General features: G+C 43.2%; 1 protein-coding gene across 1 annotated transcript in view; it reads left to right on the forward strand.

Annotated features, from left to right (window-relative positions):
- kif5ab (kinesin family member 5A, b) overlaps window positions 1–16,884 on the forward strand; it is a 157,421-nt gene that overhangs the window by 24,887 nt on the left and 115,650 nt on the right. Inside the window, exon 2 of the mRNA XM_056301645.1 lies at window positions 14,324–14,411. Within this exon, the coding sequence (XP_056157620.1) occupies window positions 14,324–14,411 (88 nt within the window). The remainder of the gene's footprint in view (window positions 1–14,323; window positions 14,412–16,884) is intronic.

Consider the following 16,884-nt stretch of genomic DNA (forward strand, 5'->3'; position numbering starts at 1 on the left):
ATAGCTATAACGTTACACATTTTTTGCTGTGAGAAAGATTACTTGAAACAGTTTGGCATCAGCAAGCTAAAGTGTGTATCCTATCTTCCCCTAGGTTCCAAGAATACCGTGCCTCCACTGCTTCAGATGTGATGCCAGCTGCTTCAGCTCAGAAGACTATCACATCATTTTTAAATGATGGACAGCAAAGGATGTACGACCTCAAACATCCACGTCAGAAGGCTATAAGTGATGCCCTTGTAAAAGATCTAATCATTAAGTGCTGCTTGCCACTCTCCATCGTTGACAACGAGGACTTCAAGCACTTCCTGCATGTCCTGGACCCTCAGTACCGGCCCATAGCAAGATCCACAATTTCCTCTGTGACCATTCCAGGAATGGTGGAAGTCAAGAAAGAACAGATAAAGAGCCAGCTGGCAGAAGCATCGAGTGTTGCTGTTACCACAGACATTTGGAGTGATCGAAAGATGCGGTCATTCCTTGGAGTGACAGCACACACAGTGGCAATGGATAAAAAAAAAACAGGAACTCAGTCTTCAGTCATATCTTCTTTCCTGCAAAAGAGTGCATGGCACAAGATCAACTTTGTCATACCTGACAATGCATCAAAGCTTTCCAGGCCAGCTTTCCCCTAGAGGATCCTTGTGATGCTGAAGCTCATGATCCCAGCACATTTGAGGAGGATGATGAAATATGGCAAGACCTGATGCCAGAAGATCAACAGACAGTCAATGACACTTTGGCTGAGAACTGTAAGATGCAGAGACTATCATGCTTCACACATTCACTGCAGTTGGTCATAAAAGATGGTCTGAAAGACACCAGTGGGCTGTCAAGCACCCTAGCAAAGCTGTCCCATGCAGCCAACCTCCTCCACAGTGGCACCTCGTTTAAAGACTGCTTTGAAGCATGTTTTGGTGATGCAACAATTCCAACAGCGAATGCCACACGATGGAATTCCACTCTGAAGCAGGTGAAGGCTTATGTGCATTTAGACATGCAAAAGCTGTCCAGTGTGTTGGAATCAGAGGGGCACAAAAGCCTTATCTTATCCCCGCGAGAGTATGCTCAGCTTAAAGAACTGATCGAAGTTCTTGATCCGTTCTTAGAGGCAACCAACCTAACTCAGGGTGAGACTACTGTCACCGTCAGTGTGATTGTGCCCTGTGTCCTCACTCTGCGCTGTCACCTGCAGGAAATAAGAGGAAAAGCCAGATACTGTGGGCCTCTGGTTGAGAGCTCTGGAGAGCTCCTTGAAAACAAGGTTTGCAGAGGTTTTCAGTGCAGTCAAGATACCAGGCTGTGAGCCAGCTGAAGGAAGAGGCCCCACCAAATTTCCTTTCACCAATGCCTACTTCATAGCATCTGTGTTGGACCCAGCATTTGGCTTCCAGTGGCTAGAACATGATGTGCAGCTGGACAGTGACATCAAAGATGTGCTGAAGACTGAGATCAAAGGTGAGAAATGTTTTGATTAACGTTAGTTAAGTGATTAACTATTTGATTGTTGTGATGTTTATATCATTGAAGGTGTTACAATAAAGCACATAGGCGTGTCATTTGTCATGTAGGCCTAGTCAATAATAACATATTTGTAATGAGTCCCCCATGCCCCCTCTCATTTCAGAGTATATAAAGGCAGAAGGTGACAAGCAAGCGGTATCAACAGCAGATGCAGCGGAAGCAACAGGACCAGGGGAAGGTGAACTTTCAGAGTCTCCTCCTGAGAAGCAGTTGAGAATGTTTTCCCACTATAGGAGGACTCCCTCCTCCACCGAGAAGAAGCCGTCTGGCCAGGCTCAGTTGACTGCATACCTCGACTTGATCACTGAGAAGGACTCTGACTCAGTCCCGTGCCTCAGATTTTGGCAGCAAAACAAATCCAAATTCCCTACCCTCTATCAGATTGCCACACAGGTATTCTCTATCCCTGCCTCCAGTGCGCCCATTGAAAGGGTATTTAGTCATGGAGGCATTTTGATGAGGCCTCACCGTGCAAGGTTGAGTAGTTCCATGCTGTCAGATCTTATGTTTTTGAAATGCAACGTGTATGCTTAAAACTAATGCCACCAGCCTTTTGTTCCTAACTATTCCTGAGAGACAATGTCTTTTGACTAGTTTTTATGAATGTATTGTATGCTGTAGAACTTACTTCTGTATACTGTTTCCACCATTTGCTAATATCATGCTATTCACAGCTATCAATGTGTTTTGAAGCACATCCAATGTTCAGAATGTCAAAGAAATTCAGACTGTTCTAAAAATGTGTGTGTGCGTGCGTGCATGTGTGCAAGTGTGTGGGTGTGCATTTGTTTGGCTATCATGTCACAAAGTAAATAAACTCCCTTTGAAATGGTGACAGCTGTGTCATTTTTTTTTAATGTAGACCTTTTTTATTTGTATGTCAGATCTTTGACTGTGCCCGAGTGGATCACTGGAGCCATCTTGGAACTCGACTCAGACTCAACCTTGATGACTCGGACTCGGACTCGGGTAATAGTGACTCGACTCGGACTCGACTCGACTTTTCTTTGGTGACTCGGACTCGGACTTGGACTCGAACACTGGGGACTCGAGACTCGACTCGGACTCGAGGTTTAGTGACTCGACTACAACACTGCATCCAACACTCTCTTCACCCCAACACACTCTTGACATACTCTTCCTTCAGAATGATCCCTACCCCATTTCTCCTCCTATCCGCACCATGGTAGAAGAGTTTGAACCCACCTCCAATGCTCCTGGCCTTACTCCTGGTCTCTTGCATACACAGCATATTTACCTTTATTCTCTCCATCCTATCAGCCAGCTATCTCCCTTCACCAGTCATAGTGCAAACATTCAAAGTTCCGACTCTCACCTCCACACTCCTACCCTTCCTTCTCTCCTGCTTCCTCTGGATATGCCTTTCCACCTCTCCTTCTCCTTCGCCCAACAGTAACATAGTTTCCACCGGGATCTTGCTGGCCAACTGTACTGGTGGCAGTCGTTGGTAACCTGGGCCTCAACCAATCCAGTATGGAAATCGGATTTAAGCTCCACATATTTGATTTGGCAAAGGTTTTATGCCAGATGCGCTTCCTGGTGGAACCCTCCCCATTTATCCGGGCTTGGGATCGGCACTAAGAATACACTGACTTGTGCATCCTCAGCGGCCGTGATCTACTGTTAAACTCCAAATACTGACTCTTAATAGCAATGCATTTCATTTTTAACAAAAACTTATTCACCCTGAAGCATTGTGCCAGCCTACTAGGCCTAGGTTTTTCAGCGGAGCGAATTATGAAATTCATTGAATTTTGGCAACATTGTCTGACTTGGGGTTTTTGTGGAAGTGAATGGCACTGAGGGGTTCTCTATTGTTGAGTGAACTGCTAATGATGTTGTTATCTTCAGCTGGAAGCCTGATTAGCTTAAAGAATGTAGCAGCCAGTGGCAGCCTCCTGTCATTCTCACTCTGTGTCTGTGTGTGTGTGTGTGTGTGTGTGTGTGTGTGTGCATGTGCGTGCGTGTGTGTGTGAATTGTGTGCATGTGTTAATGAGTGTGCCCATGCTTGCCTGTGTGTGTGTGTGTGTGTGTGTGTGTGTGTGTGTGTGTGTGTGTGTGTGTGTGCTAGAAAGAGAAAGGCCAAGTGAATTAATGAGTGGGAGAGAAAGAGAGACATGGACAGACAGTGAAAGATGCACTCACGAAGCATGGGAGAGAGTGATTGTGTGTGTGTGGATACGTACCATTGTATACATTCAATACAAAGATGGGCTATGACACATGCACTTACACACACACACACACACACACACACACAGAAAGAGCAATACATACAGAAAGACAAACAGAGGTTGAATACCCAGCGACCAAGAGACAGACATGTATTCTCATGAGTACCCACCCACTCACATACACACAGATTTTTCTTTTCCTTTTCCCCTCTTCCATTTGTAGTTTTCTGATATTATATACATATGGTTATCTCTCATTGTAGTTAGACACGTGGACAGTATTAACAATGGTGCATTCATGCAAACAGAGCATTTTTGAGTTGAATTGAGAGACAAAAAGAGCGGGTGAGGGAGATGGAGCCTTGTAATGCTTCTGACAGAGGAGTGCAGGACAGACACCCCTCCCCCCTCCTCCTCCTCCTCCTTCCACCACCTCCACCGCCACTCACACTGATCTGACAAACCAACACCAGAGCAGTGAAAGGGACCTCACAGCAAAACGAGCAGTTTGCATCTCTATCTGTCTGTCTGTCTGTCTGCCTCTCTGTCTGCCTCTCTATCTGTCTGTTTGCCTGCCTGCCTGTCTGTCTCTCTGCCTGTCTTTCTGCCTGCCTACCTGTGTGTCTGTGTGTGTATATGTCTGTCTGTCTGCCTGCCTGCCTGCCTGCCTGTTCACCAGAGTGTAGGGAAAGAGAGAACACACCGCTAATCCTCTCAGCATCTCATCAAACTCTGCCTTTTAATATTCAGCAAACTGTCTCCTGTGTGCTCAGGGTAATGCTTGGTATGGAGCAATATGGAATGGCAAGATGGTAAAAAGCCGAGAGTTAAATTTCAATCACCTGTCTGTGTGTGTGTGTGTGTGTGTGTGTGTGTGTGTGTGTATACACTTGCCTAGATGAACCCCACCCACCCGCTGGTGAAAAGCCTCTTTGGCCCCCAGGGTCTTGCCCATTAACACTGTGCTTACCAGCAGTTCATCGTTTAAATTCAGCAGCTGTGGTAACCAGATCTCGCTCCCTCTCCTTCTCTCTCTCTCCCTTTTCTTTTGCTCTCTCTTGAGCCTGTCTCCTTCATTTTTCTTTTTAGTTCTTTCGCTTTTTCTTCCTTCTTCCTGTCCCTCAATTTGATTTCCTCATTTTTCCTTCCCTCCCTCTCTAGCGTGCACCTGTTTTGGTTATATATTACTCTCGTCATCCCAGTCTCTCCTTTGCTCTCTCTTTCTTTTGCTGTACCGTTTAATTTAAAGGGCACCGTCCTCTCACTTTTCTTTTCTCTTTATTAATCGTTTTTTCTTTCCCCTGTTTCTCTGTTTATTATCTTGCCATTTTCAATTTCCTCTCTCCTCTTTTTCTCCCTCTCCTTATCTATCCCCTGCTCTTTTTTTTTCTGGCAGCCTCTCCCCTCCATCCAATCCTTCCTTTTTCTTTGTCTCCTGTCAGACAGCAGATTGCATGCTTGGGTTGGACAGCATATGGGCTGTTTGACATGGCACACAAAAGCTAATGGGTGTGAGCAGTGTCTGCATGTTTAAACAGGACTGCATATGTGAACTGCACGCACACACACACACACACACACACACACACACACACACACACACACACACACACACACACACGTGTACGCATGAAAAAAACACACTATCGTGTACGCATGAACAAACACTCAAAGGGATAGCTACACAAATGAGAAGCACTCAAAGAAACACATGCACATACTCATGTACATGAATACTTATGTACATACACAAGGATTCAACCGTCCTCCTACCAACCTGAACAAACACTTGCACGCACACACACACACACACACACACACACACACACACACACACACACACACACACACACACACACACACACACACACACACACACACACACACACAGAGTTTAGGGCTAACATTTAAATTGACAAACAAAGGAATCTGTTCTGGTCTGTGCATATTAAGTGCAGTAAGACAGACACATACAGAGAGACAGGTAGAGCAGATGGAGACGGATCATCTTTATGCAGTGAAGGCTCAGATTAGCACTTCAACAGGGAAGCCAGCATAACAAATGACTGGCAAAAGGCTGTTTTTCATCCACCTTACATAACTGACTCAATTTAACTCACCCCAACAAAGGCCAAATTATGATTCCTAGCACTTTCCATCAACATCTCTCTCTCCCTCTCCCCCTTTTCCTTCCTTCTTAATGGTTTGATGTCTTGTGTGCCTTCCATTTGCGTAAAAGGGCCATTTCACGATTCCTAACTCGCTTTATCATCCCTCTCTCCCTCTCTGCTGTTTGCATTCTCTTCCTGTGTGTTAATAGTTTGCTGTATTGTTAGACTTGTATGTGTATGTAGCATTGGGACTTCATCGCAGGGTAAAGAGCGAGATCTAATCAGTTCTGACTGGGAACTTGTTTATACAGTATCTGTTGGTGTGATTACACCACTTGAAAAAAACATCCAAACAGTTGCTCTCTGGATAAAAAAAAGAAGAAGAAGAAAAAAGAAGAATCAACCTCAGGAACAACTAGAAGAGTGCACTCAGTGCAGTGCAGATCTCCCCTTCTGCGGTGCTCGGATTTGGGCGAAAAACCAGCGTAGGAGTTAGCCCTCAGTTGTGGTATAAAATAAGTTTTTATTTATCATTTGCACAAAACTCAATGAAGCGTGGATCAGACTGAATATGCCAGTTTGAAAAGGTACGTTTTGAGATGGGATTTGAAGGTTGAAAGAGAGTCAATGTTCTGAATGTCTTGTGGGAGAGAGTTCCATAGGCGGGGGACAGAATGACTGAAGGCTCTAGACCCCATGGTAGTCAAGCGGGCCAAAGGTGTAGTAAGTTGGAGAGCAGAAGAGGATCTGAGAGTGCGGGAGTGTGTGTGGCTATGAAGGAGTTCAGAAAGATATGAAGGAGCTGGTTATTAAGGGCCTTAAAGGTGAGAAGCAGTATCTTGGCGGTACTGTTAGGTGTAAGTGATGGGTGGAGACGATTAATATTACATAGGTGGAAGTATGCAGACTGAGCAACATTGTTGATGGGAGCTTCAAAAGATAATGTACTGTCCAAGAGGACACCCAGACTCTTAACCTGAGGCAATGGAGGAACTATAGAACTGTCAATAGTTAGGGGAAAACTAGCAGGTTTAGCTGAAGTAGATTTAGTACCTACTAAGAGGACCTTGGTTTCCTCACTATTAAGTTTGAGGAAGTGGTATGAAAACCAGGATTTAATTTCTAGTAGGCAGTCAGAAAGGGAAATGGTGGAAGAGTGGAGGTAGACTTTGATGATAGATAAAGCTGGGTGTCATCCGTGTAGCAGTAAAATTGAATGCCAAATTTCCTGAAAATGTGGCCAGGAGGTAATAGGTAAATAATAAACAGGAGGGGTCCCAATACAGAGCCCCGGGAAACACCGGTAGTAACAGGAAAGGACTGTGAGCTCAAATTTTTAAGTTGGACAAACTGAATGTGGCCAGAGAGATATGATCTAAACCAGTCAATGGGGGTGCTAGTTATTCCAGTTGAAGCTAATCTCTCTAGGAGGATGTTGTGTGAGATGGTATCAAAGGCTGCGATCAGGTCAAGAAAGACAAGTACGGTTAATAGCCCAGAGTCAGCTGCCATCAACAGATCATTAGTAATTTTCACCAAGGCTGTCTCCGTACTGTGCATGGAGCGAAAACCAGACTGGACTTGTTCAAACAGATTCTTGTGCATCAAGTGAGCGTGTAACTGAGATGCGACTGTTCTTTCAAGTGTTTTAAAAAGAAATGGTAAATTTGAGATTGGGCAAAAATTATTCAAATTGTTGGGGTCTGCACAAGGGTTAGGTGATCTTACATTCAGAATTATATTCCATGATGCAGTCTTGCCAGAGTATTTTATACACAAATAGTACAAATTCAGAGTTTTATAAGCACTCCACCAGACAGTCTAAACATCTATGCCTTGCTTTGTAACATATAAAGAGAGGTCAGTTTTCTTTCTGATGTAAAGGTGCTCAGCTCTGGAATTGCCACTTATATCTGGTGGAAAACACCCTCTCTCAGATTTTTAAAGGTTTTTAAAAGAGACCGTGATTGCAATTCAACACATATGATGAAGTTCAATTTCCGTTTTTGGGTACATAATTATGTTATTTTGTTCAGTGCTTGTGTGTATGTTTATAGTGTTTGTAAGTGTATATCTAGGTAGATGAAAGATGAGGATTGCATATAACCCGCTGCAGGATTTTACTTCACCTGCACAAGTACATGTTTCTTGCCTCGTTGTTCATTTTACTTTTGGTACAAACAAAATAAAACGAAAATAAAAATGATACTTTCAATACAAATAGTTCACAGCAGTAGCCGAATCTCTGTGGTGGACTGGCATTCTCTGATAGCTAATAGTCTTTCGAATCCCGAAACTTTAAATCAGATTAAGTGGACAATGAATGAATGACCTGGATCAAGATAAAAATGTTTTGTTGCAACCACTGTCATTTCTTTGGAGTCTGTTCTCATTCACTCAAATATCAAGTCTAACAAAGTTCTATTGACCCCTATTGTTAGAGTTAAAATAAGGAGAGCAGCTTCAAAATCTGGAGACTTGGTCTGATCACTCAGGTTTATAAATGGGCGTGCACTCCGAGAGAGAAGAAGAAGCTCGTCAAGAGTGATGGAGCCCTGCTCACAAGTTCTCTGTGTCCTTGAGAGAGAACGACTCCCCATCACATCCTTTAAACACAATGGTTCACTCAAGACATGTGACCCATAAACAAAGAAAATTAGTCGGACGTATGAGTCCAAACATCCCAGAAAAACCAAAGGATTGTTTTGATCTGTAGCTCCCACATGTCCCAAATGAGCACATGTTCTTCTGTTGCTCAACACTTGACCTTTGCTAAAAACTGAGGCCTCTTGTGAATGTGACACAGGGAAATGGATGTGAAGAAATAATCCATAGCAGATGGTCCTTACGCACATCTGATTCCCAAATGCCCTCGTCATGTATCCTCCAGGCGTCGCCTGCACCAGAACAACTTTTATATTATAGTATATATTTCTATTTGCTTCACTTCTATAAAGAAAGTATTACAAATTTGTCATTGAAGGGAAAATCTGTCAGAGGAAATTGAGTAATACACATTCTAAAGGCAATGTTGCTCCTTTATATATTGTAGCGAATTCGGGGGACAATGCAACCACAGGAACTGCTGCGGCCGGGAAGCGAACCCGTATCGCCCGCACCACAGGAGGCATTGCTAACCGCTCGACTAAAGGGTCAGACCCGCCAGCCAGCGGCCAGCGTGTCTACTAATCCATGCACGTTACAATATGATAAAACACAAACATGCATGCAGCAAAAAATCCCATTCCATACACAATTTTATTTGTAACTTTATTTCTAGTTTTTCCCCTTATCCCATCCGATTAACCCAATGGCATATGGCCAGAACTCTTGTCGAATAACTCCCCTGGCTCACGTTTTCACAGGAAATCAACTGATGGACAGGGTCTTTGACGTGATTCTTTTATTGTAACATCTTGACTACGCTTAAATCAAGCAGAGTTCTGTCTTGTAAGGATGTTGTCTGAAGTCTTGCAAAATGTAGTTTGCATTTATTTATTTTTAGTAATATTGCATTAATTTCTTTTAAATTATATTGCCACAGTTGGTAATATTTAATCATATTGTCAGCTAGCTACGTAGCATGGCAGGAAACGGCACGTGCATTGCCTAAATAAATAAAACAGTCCTTTAAAGCAGTCTACAGTCCTGAGCAGTCAGGTTGCTAAACCACACTGTGATAACGCCTGTGAAGACACTCTTGATGGTACTGTGATAAAAGTTCATAAGAGTTTTGGTACTCATACCAAATTTCTTGAGATGCCTCAGAAAAATACAGTCTGCTGTGCCTTCTTGAGGATGCAATTGGTGTTGAGAGACCATGTGAGGGTGTCTGTGATGTGTAAGCCGAGAAAAATCTAAACCTGTCCACAATTTCAATAGATGAACCATTGATGGAAATAGGAATGTGATTTTCTCTGATGATTCTAAAATCAACAATGATTTCCTTTGTCTTATTGACTTTTAGAGAGAGGATGTTATCATGGCATCATATAGTTAAATCTTCCACTTCCCTCCCTATAGGCCGTCTCATCAATGTTGCTTATTAGTCCAATCACTGTGGTGTCATCTGCAAATATAATGATGCCGTTGTTGTCATATTTGAGAACAGTCATGTGTAAAGAGACTGTACAATAGGGGACTGAGACAGCAGCCCTGAGGCGCACCAGTCCTAAGAACTAATACGGATGAGTATGTTTTACCTATTCTCACAGTCTGGGGCCTGCCTGTCAAGAAATCAAATAGCCAATTACAGATCAAGTTGCCCAGACCAAGACCTCTGAGTTTCAACACTAGTTTGGATGGTACAATTGTATTAAAAGCAGAGCTGAATCAATAAACAAAATTCAGACATAGGTATTTTTCTTTTCAATGTGTACTAAAGTAGTATGCAGAGCAAGTGAGATAGGATCATCTACAGATCTATTGGAACAGCAGGCAAACTGTAAAGGGTCAAGGGTTAACAGGAATGTTACATTTTATATACAATATTACTAATCTGTCCAGACACTTCATAATAACAGAGGTAAAGGCAACAGATTGGTAATCATTAAGGCAAGAGACGGGTGTTTTCTTTGGTACAGGCACAATGGTGATTTTCTTAAAACATGGTGGAACCACACACAATGACAGGGACAGGTTTAAAATGTGAGTAAAAACCTGAGATAGCTGAGTGTAACATGCCCTGAGGACACAGGAAGGGATGCCGTCTGGGCCAGCAGCTTTATGAGCCTTAACTCTTTTATTAAAAGTTTTACTCACATCAGCCTCTGTCGCCTGTAGATCGACCTCATCGGGTTGGCACTGTGCTGCGGTAACTGGGTCCAAGTTGTGAGCCTCAAAGTGGGTATAAAAGTTGTTCAGCTCATCTGAGAGAAGCAGAGAGGTGTTGATACCCACCCTGGGTTAAGATTTATAGTCCGTAATCGCCTGCAGCCCCCTCCACATCCACCACGAGTCACAGCCACTGTAGTCATTTTCCAGTTTGTCCCTATAGTGTCTTTTAACGGCTTTGATGGCTCTCTTTTGACATGATCACTGGCCAGAGGATCAGCAGCCAACAGGCGTGACATTTTCCTATCGGCCTGCCATCAGCCAGTATGAGTGACACCTGCGCACTGGTTGGCCTGTGATTAGGTGCACCTGTGCTGGGGACGATTTGACTGGGCGCTCGTAGCGAGTCGCCATAGTACGGCGCCATCTTCGATCTCGTCATGAGATTGATCAGATCTGTTTTGGAGAAAAAGACGTGGTGTTGAAATGACCATGAAAGAATATTGAGCAAAGAATACAAAAACAATGCCCTGCATACCTTGTTTTTTTTTTAAACAATCAGAATGAATCTTATTTAATTTTGAACGTTTTCTTATAGTGGAAATTGGAGGGTTTCCGTGCAACGTCATCACAGATGCGTGCGCAACTAGGGGGCAGAAAGCAGCAACAGTGCAAAGATTTTAACCAAGATAGAGCTCAGATACAGCAGAGATGACGCGCAGTTGTTGTGCAATAAACTGCACAAACCGCCAAAAGGATGGGTGGAAAATGTTCATTTTCACTGTTGAACTGCTTTGGTAGCTTTCAGAAGATCATGCATCTCATAATCTTTTGAGCTATCAAAGCGGTTTTGCCTCCTGGCTGCGTACGCACCCAGTAATGTTTGTAAACGGGAAACCCGTCTATTGACGTGATGCATTTCTTGTCGTGACATTTAGGTATAGTTTAGGAAAAGAGTGCATGGCAATTTTATTAAAATGCGGAACCACTGTCTTGCACAGACAGCAGAAACACTGCCTTATGTTTTATACATAAGCCATAGAACCACTGATCAATATATTTTTTGGATATTTGGGCAGCAAAAAAAAGTCAGGAAAGTACTGTAATAGAATCCTGAAAGCATTTTATACACATTGGTCTTACATAGGATGTACTATGTTCTTCTGAGCAGTCAATTATTGTTGAATTAATCAAAATTGCATTGCCTGGTTGTGTATTCATCTTGCATTTTTAACCAAAATACTGAAGAATCCACAAGAATCTGCAGTCCTCACATGACAACAGTACTTGTGTGTTTCATAAGATTATTAGCACAATTTAAAAAGTCTGAATTCAAGAGATATTTGACTCAAAACATGACCTTGGGGAAAAGATGTGTTGAGTGTTATTCTCCTGCCTTCGTTTGGCCAGACAGTACAGTGTACTTTAACAATAATTCGGGCTTCTTTATCCAAAGAAAGCAAATCCAAATTCAGCTCACGATCACAGCTGATAGCAGCAGATCCCAAAGCCAGCCCACATCAGCTGATGTTTTGGCTGATTATCTTCTATGCATCCAATTGGGAAATCTCATACAAGGGTGCCTTACTTAAGCTGCTTCAGGCAGTCTACCTTTCCTGCTTTCTCTGCAAGCCACTTTTCAACCAGGCCTCCACCCCAGCTCCTCCTTTTCATGCTGTGTCCGACTTAATCAGTGTCATTTCTGTTGTCATTGATGCCTGCTCTGTTCTGTACACTATGGGGGGTCTTTGCGGTTGCTCCCCCTGCTTTAGGCTTTCCACGAAGGGCAGGGAGATCCCAGAAAAGAGACATGCCACCAAATATAACTTACTGCAGGTGGCAATAAAGTTTTCACTGTATTAAGTGGTCCTGACTGAAATGCAATAATAAATATGGAGCAGAGTGACAAATTTCAACGGACGAGAGGGAATTGTTCAGGGTAGCATACTTTTAAGAGCGCGCAATAACATTTCCTATGCTGGTGCTCTTACAGATTCATTAAGAAACATTTTGAAGTCAGTCAGACATTTGACACTTAATTCTTCAATACCTGTGTGCTACCAAACGTCATCATGGTTGCTTGATTGAGAATATCTTCTACGAAACCTTTCCTGTTCATTGACCTCTGTTGTCTATCAGCAAGAGGGCTCTGGGCCCAAACTCAGCCTTTGTGAGTGTAGAAGGGCTAGAAAAAGGATTTCACTCCACGTTTACAGCGTATTGGTTTCCTGCGAGTACTCTGGTTTCCTCCCACAGTTTGAAGACATGTGGATTAGGTGAATTGGATATTGTAGATTGCCCATATGTGTGTATAAATGATGTGTGAGGGACTACTTAGGCAGGCCTTGTGATAGAGTTGCATCCTGTCCGAGGTGTCCGTCTCCTGCACAGTATCTGGGATAGGCTTCAGCTGCACCTTGAACTTGATTTAGTAGGTGTATGGAAAATAAGTAAATTTACCAAATCAAAGAAATTAAAAGCTCTATTATTGTGAATCTTTAATTATGAATCTCCACAACTCAGCTGCAAATGTCTATTTCGCTTTGACAATCTGTTTTGAAATGATTTTACATATAACCTGTAATTTCGATTATGCACCAGGGGTGTGTGCAGAATCCACAGATTTTTCTTAACAGATACAAAATCCTTCTGCTCCTTCTGGGAAGGGCAGTGCTTGTTCATGTGAACCAGAGGTTAATGGTGAGCTAGCAATCTTGGTGATTCTGTTCTAACTCTGGGTACGTCTGGCACTCTCAGGATGAGCAGGGTAAGAATAGGTTGTCTGACACTTGTATTAAACAAACACACACACACACACACACACACACACACACACACACACACACACACACACACACACACACACACACACACACACACACACAGAGTGGAGGAAGGAAAATGTCACACAGTCTGGCCCCTCAAAGAGATTAAATTGCAGTGTCTGCCTCTTCATCACCCGCCTGTGTCTTGCCTTCTGATTAATGGGTGACTAAACAGCTGCATGGCCAGTTAACAAGTTGGCTAATTACCTGACTGCATGGCTGGCTGGATGACTAGCTCAACTGCTGAGAGCTATGCCAAGTTGCATAAATGACTAACATTACAGGGCCATTTGAGTAGCTGTGGACTGGTTGACCCTTCTCCATCTGTGGACTGAGCTAAAAGGCTGTTTTTTTTACCTGATTGTCTGATCAACTGATATTGCCGAGGACCAGTTCTATCCATGTAATCCATTCTATTCTGTAAAGACAATACATCTCTCTTTTTTCCTTCTGGTCTTTTCCCTCTCTTATACACCCACACATGATGCGGTTCCAGCTCATTTAATTTCCTTTCATCCCTCCACATTTTTTTCCTCTTCCATGCCTCTTCTCTCCACTCCCTCACGCTGCTGCTTGAGTCCTTAAGTCATATACCTCTGATGGAATCACATACTAGATGATGTGTCCCCCCCCCCCCCAGTAACAGCATTTTCCTCACGACCTATGCTGTGCTATATGCATTTAAAACACACTGTGTTCACAGTATCATTCAAAGAGGGAGAGAATGGCATGCACGCACGCACACACACACACACACACACACATACACACTTATCAAGACAGAATTCACAGCAATTAATACATGAGAGCTGAGGTATGGACAGCAGGTTTGAATGCTTTCTAAACCCCACATGTTGTGCCAAGTATTGACTGTGGTTTTCCTGGACTTCACAGGGGAAATCTTATGTGTTTGACCGGGTCTTCCCTGTTAATACCACCCAGGAGCAAGTCTACAATACCTGCGCCAAGCACATCGTCAAAGGTGAGTCACGGCACCACAGTTCATTTCACTATCCCTTGACACATGACAGGCAGAAGAGGTAAGGTGAAATCGGATATATATATAAATACACACACACACACACACACACACACACACACACACACACACACACACACACACACACACACACACACACACACACACACACACACATATATATATATATATATATGAGAAAACCCCCCACATATTCTCAGGTTCCCTTATCTGCTTTGTCAGTTCTCTCTGCACACCTCGCTCCATCTCATCTATACCGGCCCCCTCCTCCACACCCCCACCGCCTTCAACCAAGTAACTCTGTATATATCAGCTGCGCTGTTCACGCACAGTCAGAAAACCAATTTCCAGGACATGACAGCTGACATGAAACCTTCAGGTAAGATAATCAAAATGCAAGAAACATAAAGCGCGTGCTTATCGTTAGCACAGCAGGGTCAGCATACCTTAAAGGTGTAGATCAAACAAATTCAACTTCTCAGTGACAGTCAGTCATGTCTGGCTCTATCTCCAAGCCCCCCCCCCCCCCCGATTCAACACCTTTCTTTCTCTTCTTCTGTCTGCGGGTTCCTCCCCCTGGCTTTACGGTTCCAATTTTTTGCCACCTTCAAAAAGAGTAAAGACTTCACTAAACCGGCGGTAGATATAGCCAGTAAAAGATACCACTGCGAAGAGATATGACTGTGAGATTACTGCAAAACCTGAGAAGAACGAGAGGGAGCCAGAGGGTGGGAATGTGGGGGGGTTGAAAAATTGAAATTGGGGGTTTAGTGAAAAAAAGGGATGAAAGAGAGATTTCAAATTTGCGGAAGGAAGGAAGAGAAATAGAGAGAAGCTGGAAGGAGGCCAGAGAGAGTTGCTTTGACTCAGATTGTCAGCAGTAAAAAAAGGTACATTACCAGTTTCATAGCGCCTCTGTTTCCCTCCACCCTCTTTCTCCGTCTCTCCATCTCTCTCTATTTTCTCATTTCTCTCTCTATTTGTCCATTTGTCTATGCATCTGTATGTCTACCGGTCTGCCTCTGTTGCTGCCTTTCTCTGGCTCTCACTCTTTTTTCTGTCTGCCTCTGTCTATCTGTCTGTCTATGTATCTATCAGTCTGTCATTTGGTCTATCTATCTTTCTTTCTGTCTGTCTCTCTCGCTCTCTCTAGCTCTGTGTTTATCTCCATACACACACACACACACACACACACACACACACACACACACACACACACACACACACACACACACACACACACTGGCTCCCTTTCTTACATTTTGAGTCTATCTATCTATCTATCTATCTATCTATCTATCTATCTATCTATCTATCTATCTATCTATCTATCTATCTATCTATCTATCTATCTATCTATCTATCTATCTATCTATCTATCTATCTATCTATCTATCTATCGATCTATCTATCTAGCTAGCTATCTAGCTAGCTATCTATCTCCTTTGTCTCTCTTTGCATTCTCCTTTGTGGTGGGCTTTTATTGTCAGCTCTCCTTATCTTTCTCTGTCTTCATTTCCTCTCAGTCAGATTGATCCCCGCCCTCTCTCTCTCTCTCTCTCTCTTTCGTTCTCTCTCACACACTGTTGTTTTACCAGCACCATCCTCTTATTTATATCACACCTCACCTCAGTCTCCCCATGACCAGAATGGCTTTCTGGAGGCAGAGGATAAGGAAATGCTTCTGAGCTGGACTGAGGGGTGTGACTGCGAAGCATGATTTATATTTGAAATTCAGAATGTTTTTTGGTGCAACATTTGCTTTGCGTCGATGGGGATTTTACCATAGGTGTTTGCCCACATAGTATCTGCAAGTAGCACTCAGGTGTGTCTTTCAGGGCACTTTTACCAAATCAATTTTTACAGAAAAACATATGCGTACGTATATGTGTATCATGTATACATATATATCCACTTCATAAACAAATTTGTAGTGTTTTGTTGAGCAATTGCTGTTGTATTGGGTGAATATAAATGTTAACTGCATGCACTGAATTACAATGTGTGCATGCTGTGTTAAGCTAGCAGATATCCTTCCTTATTCGGTGTAGGTGTGACTCATGGCCCTGCAAACACACTCAATGTGCTGCTGAGATTTTGATGCCATCTGTGGCTCTGTGAGCCGTGGTTAGCCCTTCTCTGTATTTATTTGCAGAAATGTTTATATGTACTTTTCCAGAAGGATGCTTTGTCTTTGAGAGTGCGGGCCACAGAAGGAAGGGCAGATTATAAGCGGGGAACAAAAAGGGGTGCGGGGGGGGGGGCTGGTTGTGAAAAATGGTACCGTATGCTTGCAGCTGAAAGTTGGTGCAATTACTTTCTGGTCACCCCTCACCATCCCATCTTTGAACTTGGTATGCCATTTTTTGGGGGGGGGGGATTTGGCATTTTGCACTTTATCCTGCTGTGATGGCAGTTTGACATTCAAGCAGTTTTGCTTTTCAGCCCTGAGCAT

The sequence above is a fragment of the Lampris incognitus genome, chromosome 2 (genome assembly GCF_029633865.1).
Source record: "Lampris incognitus isolate fLamInc1 chromosome 2, fLamInc1.hap2, whole genome shotgun sequence".
Lineage (NCBI taxonomy): Eukaryota > Metazoa > Chordata > Actinopteri > Lampriformes > Lampridae > Lampris > Lampris incognitus.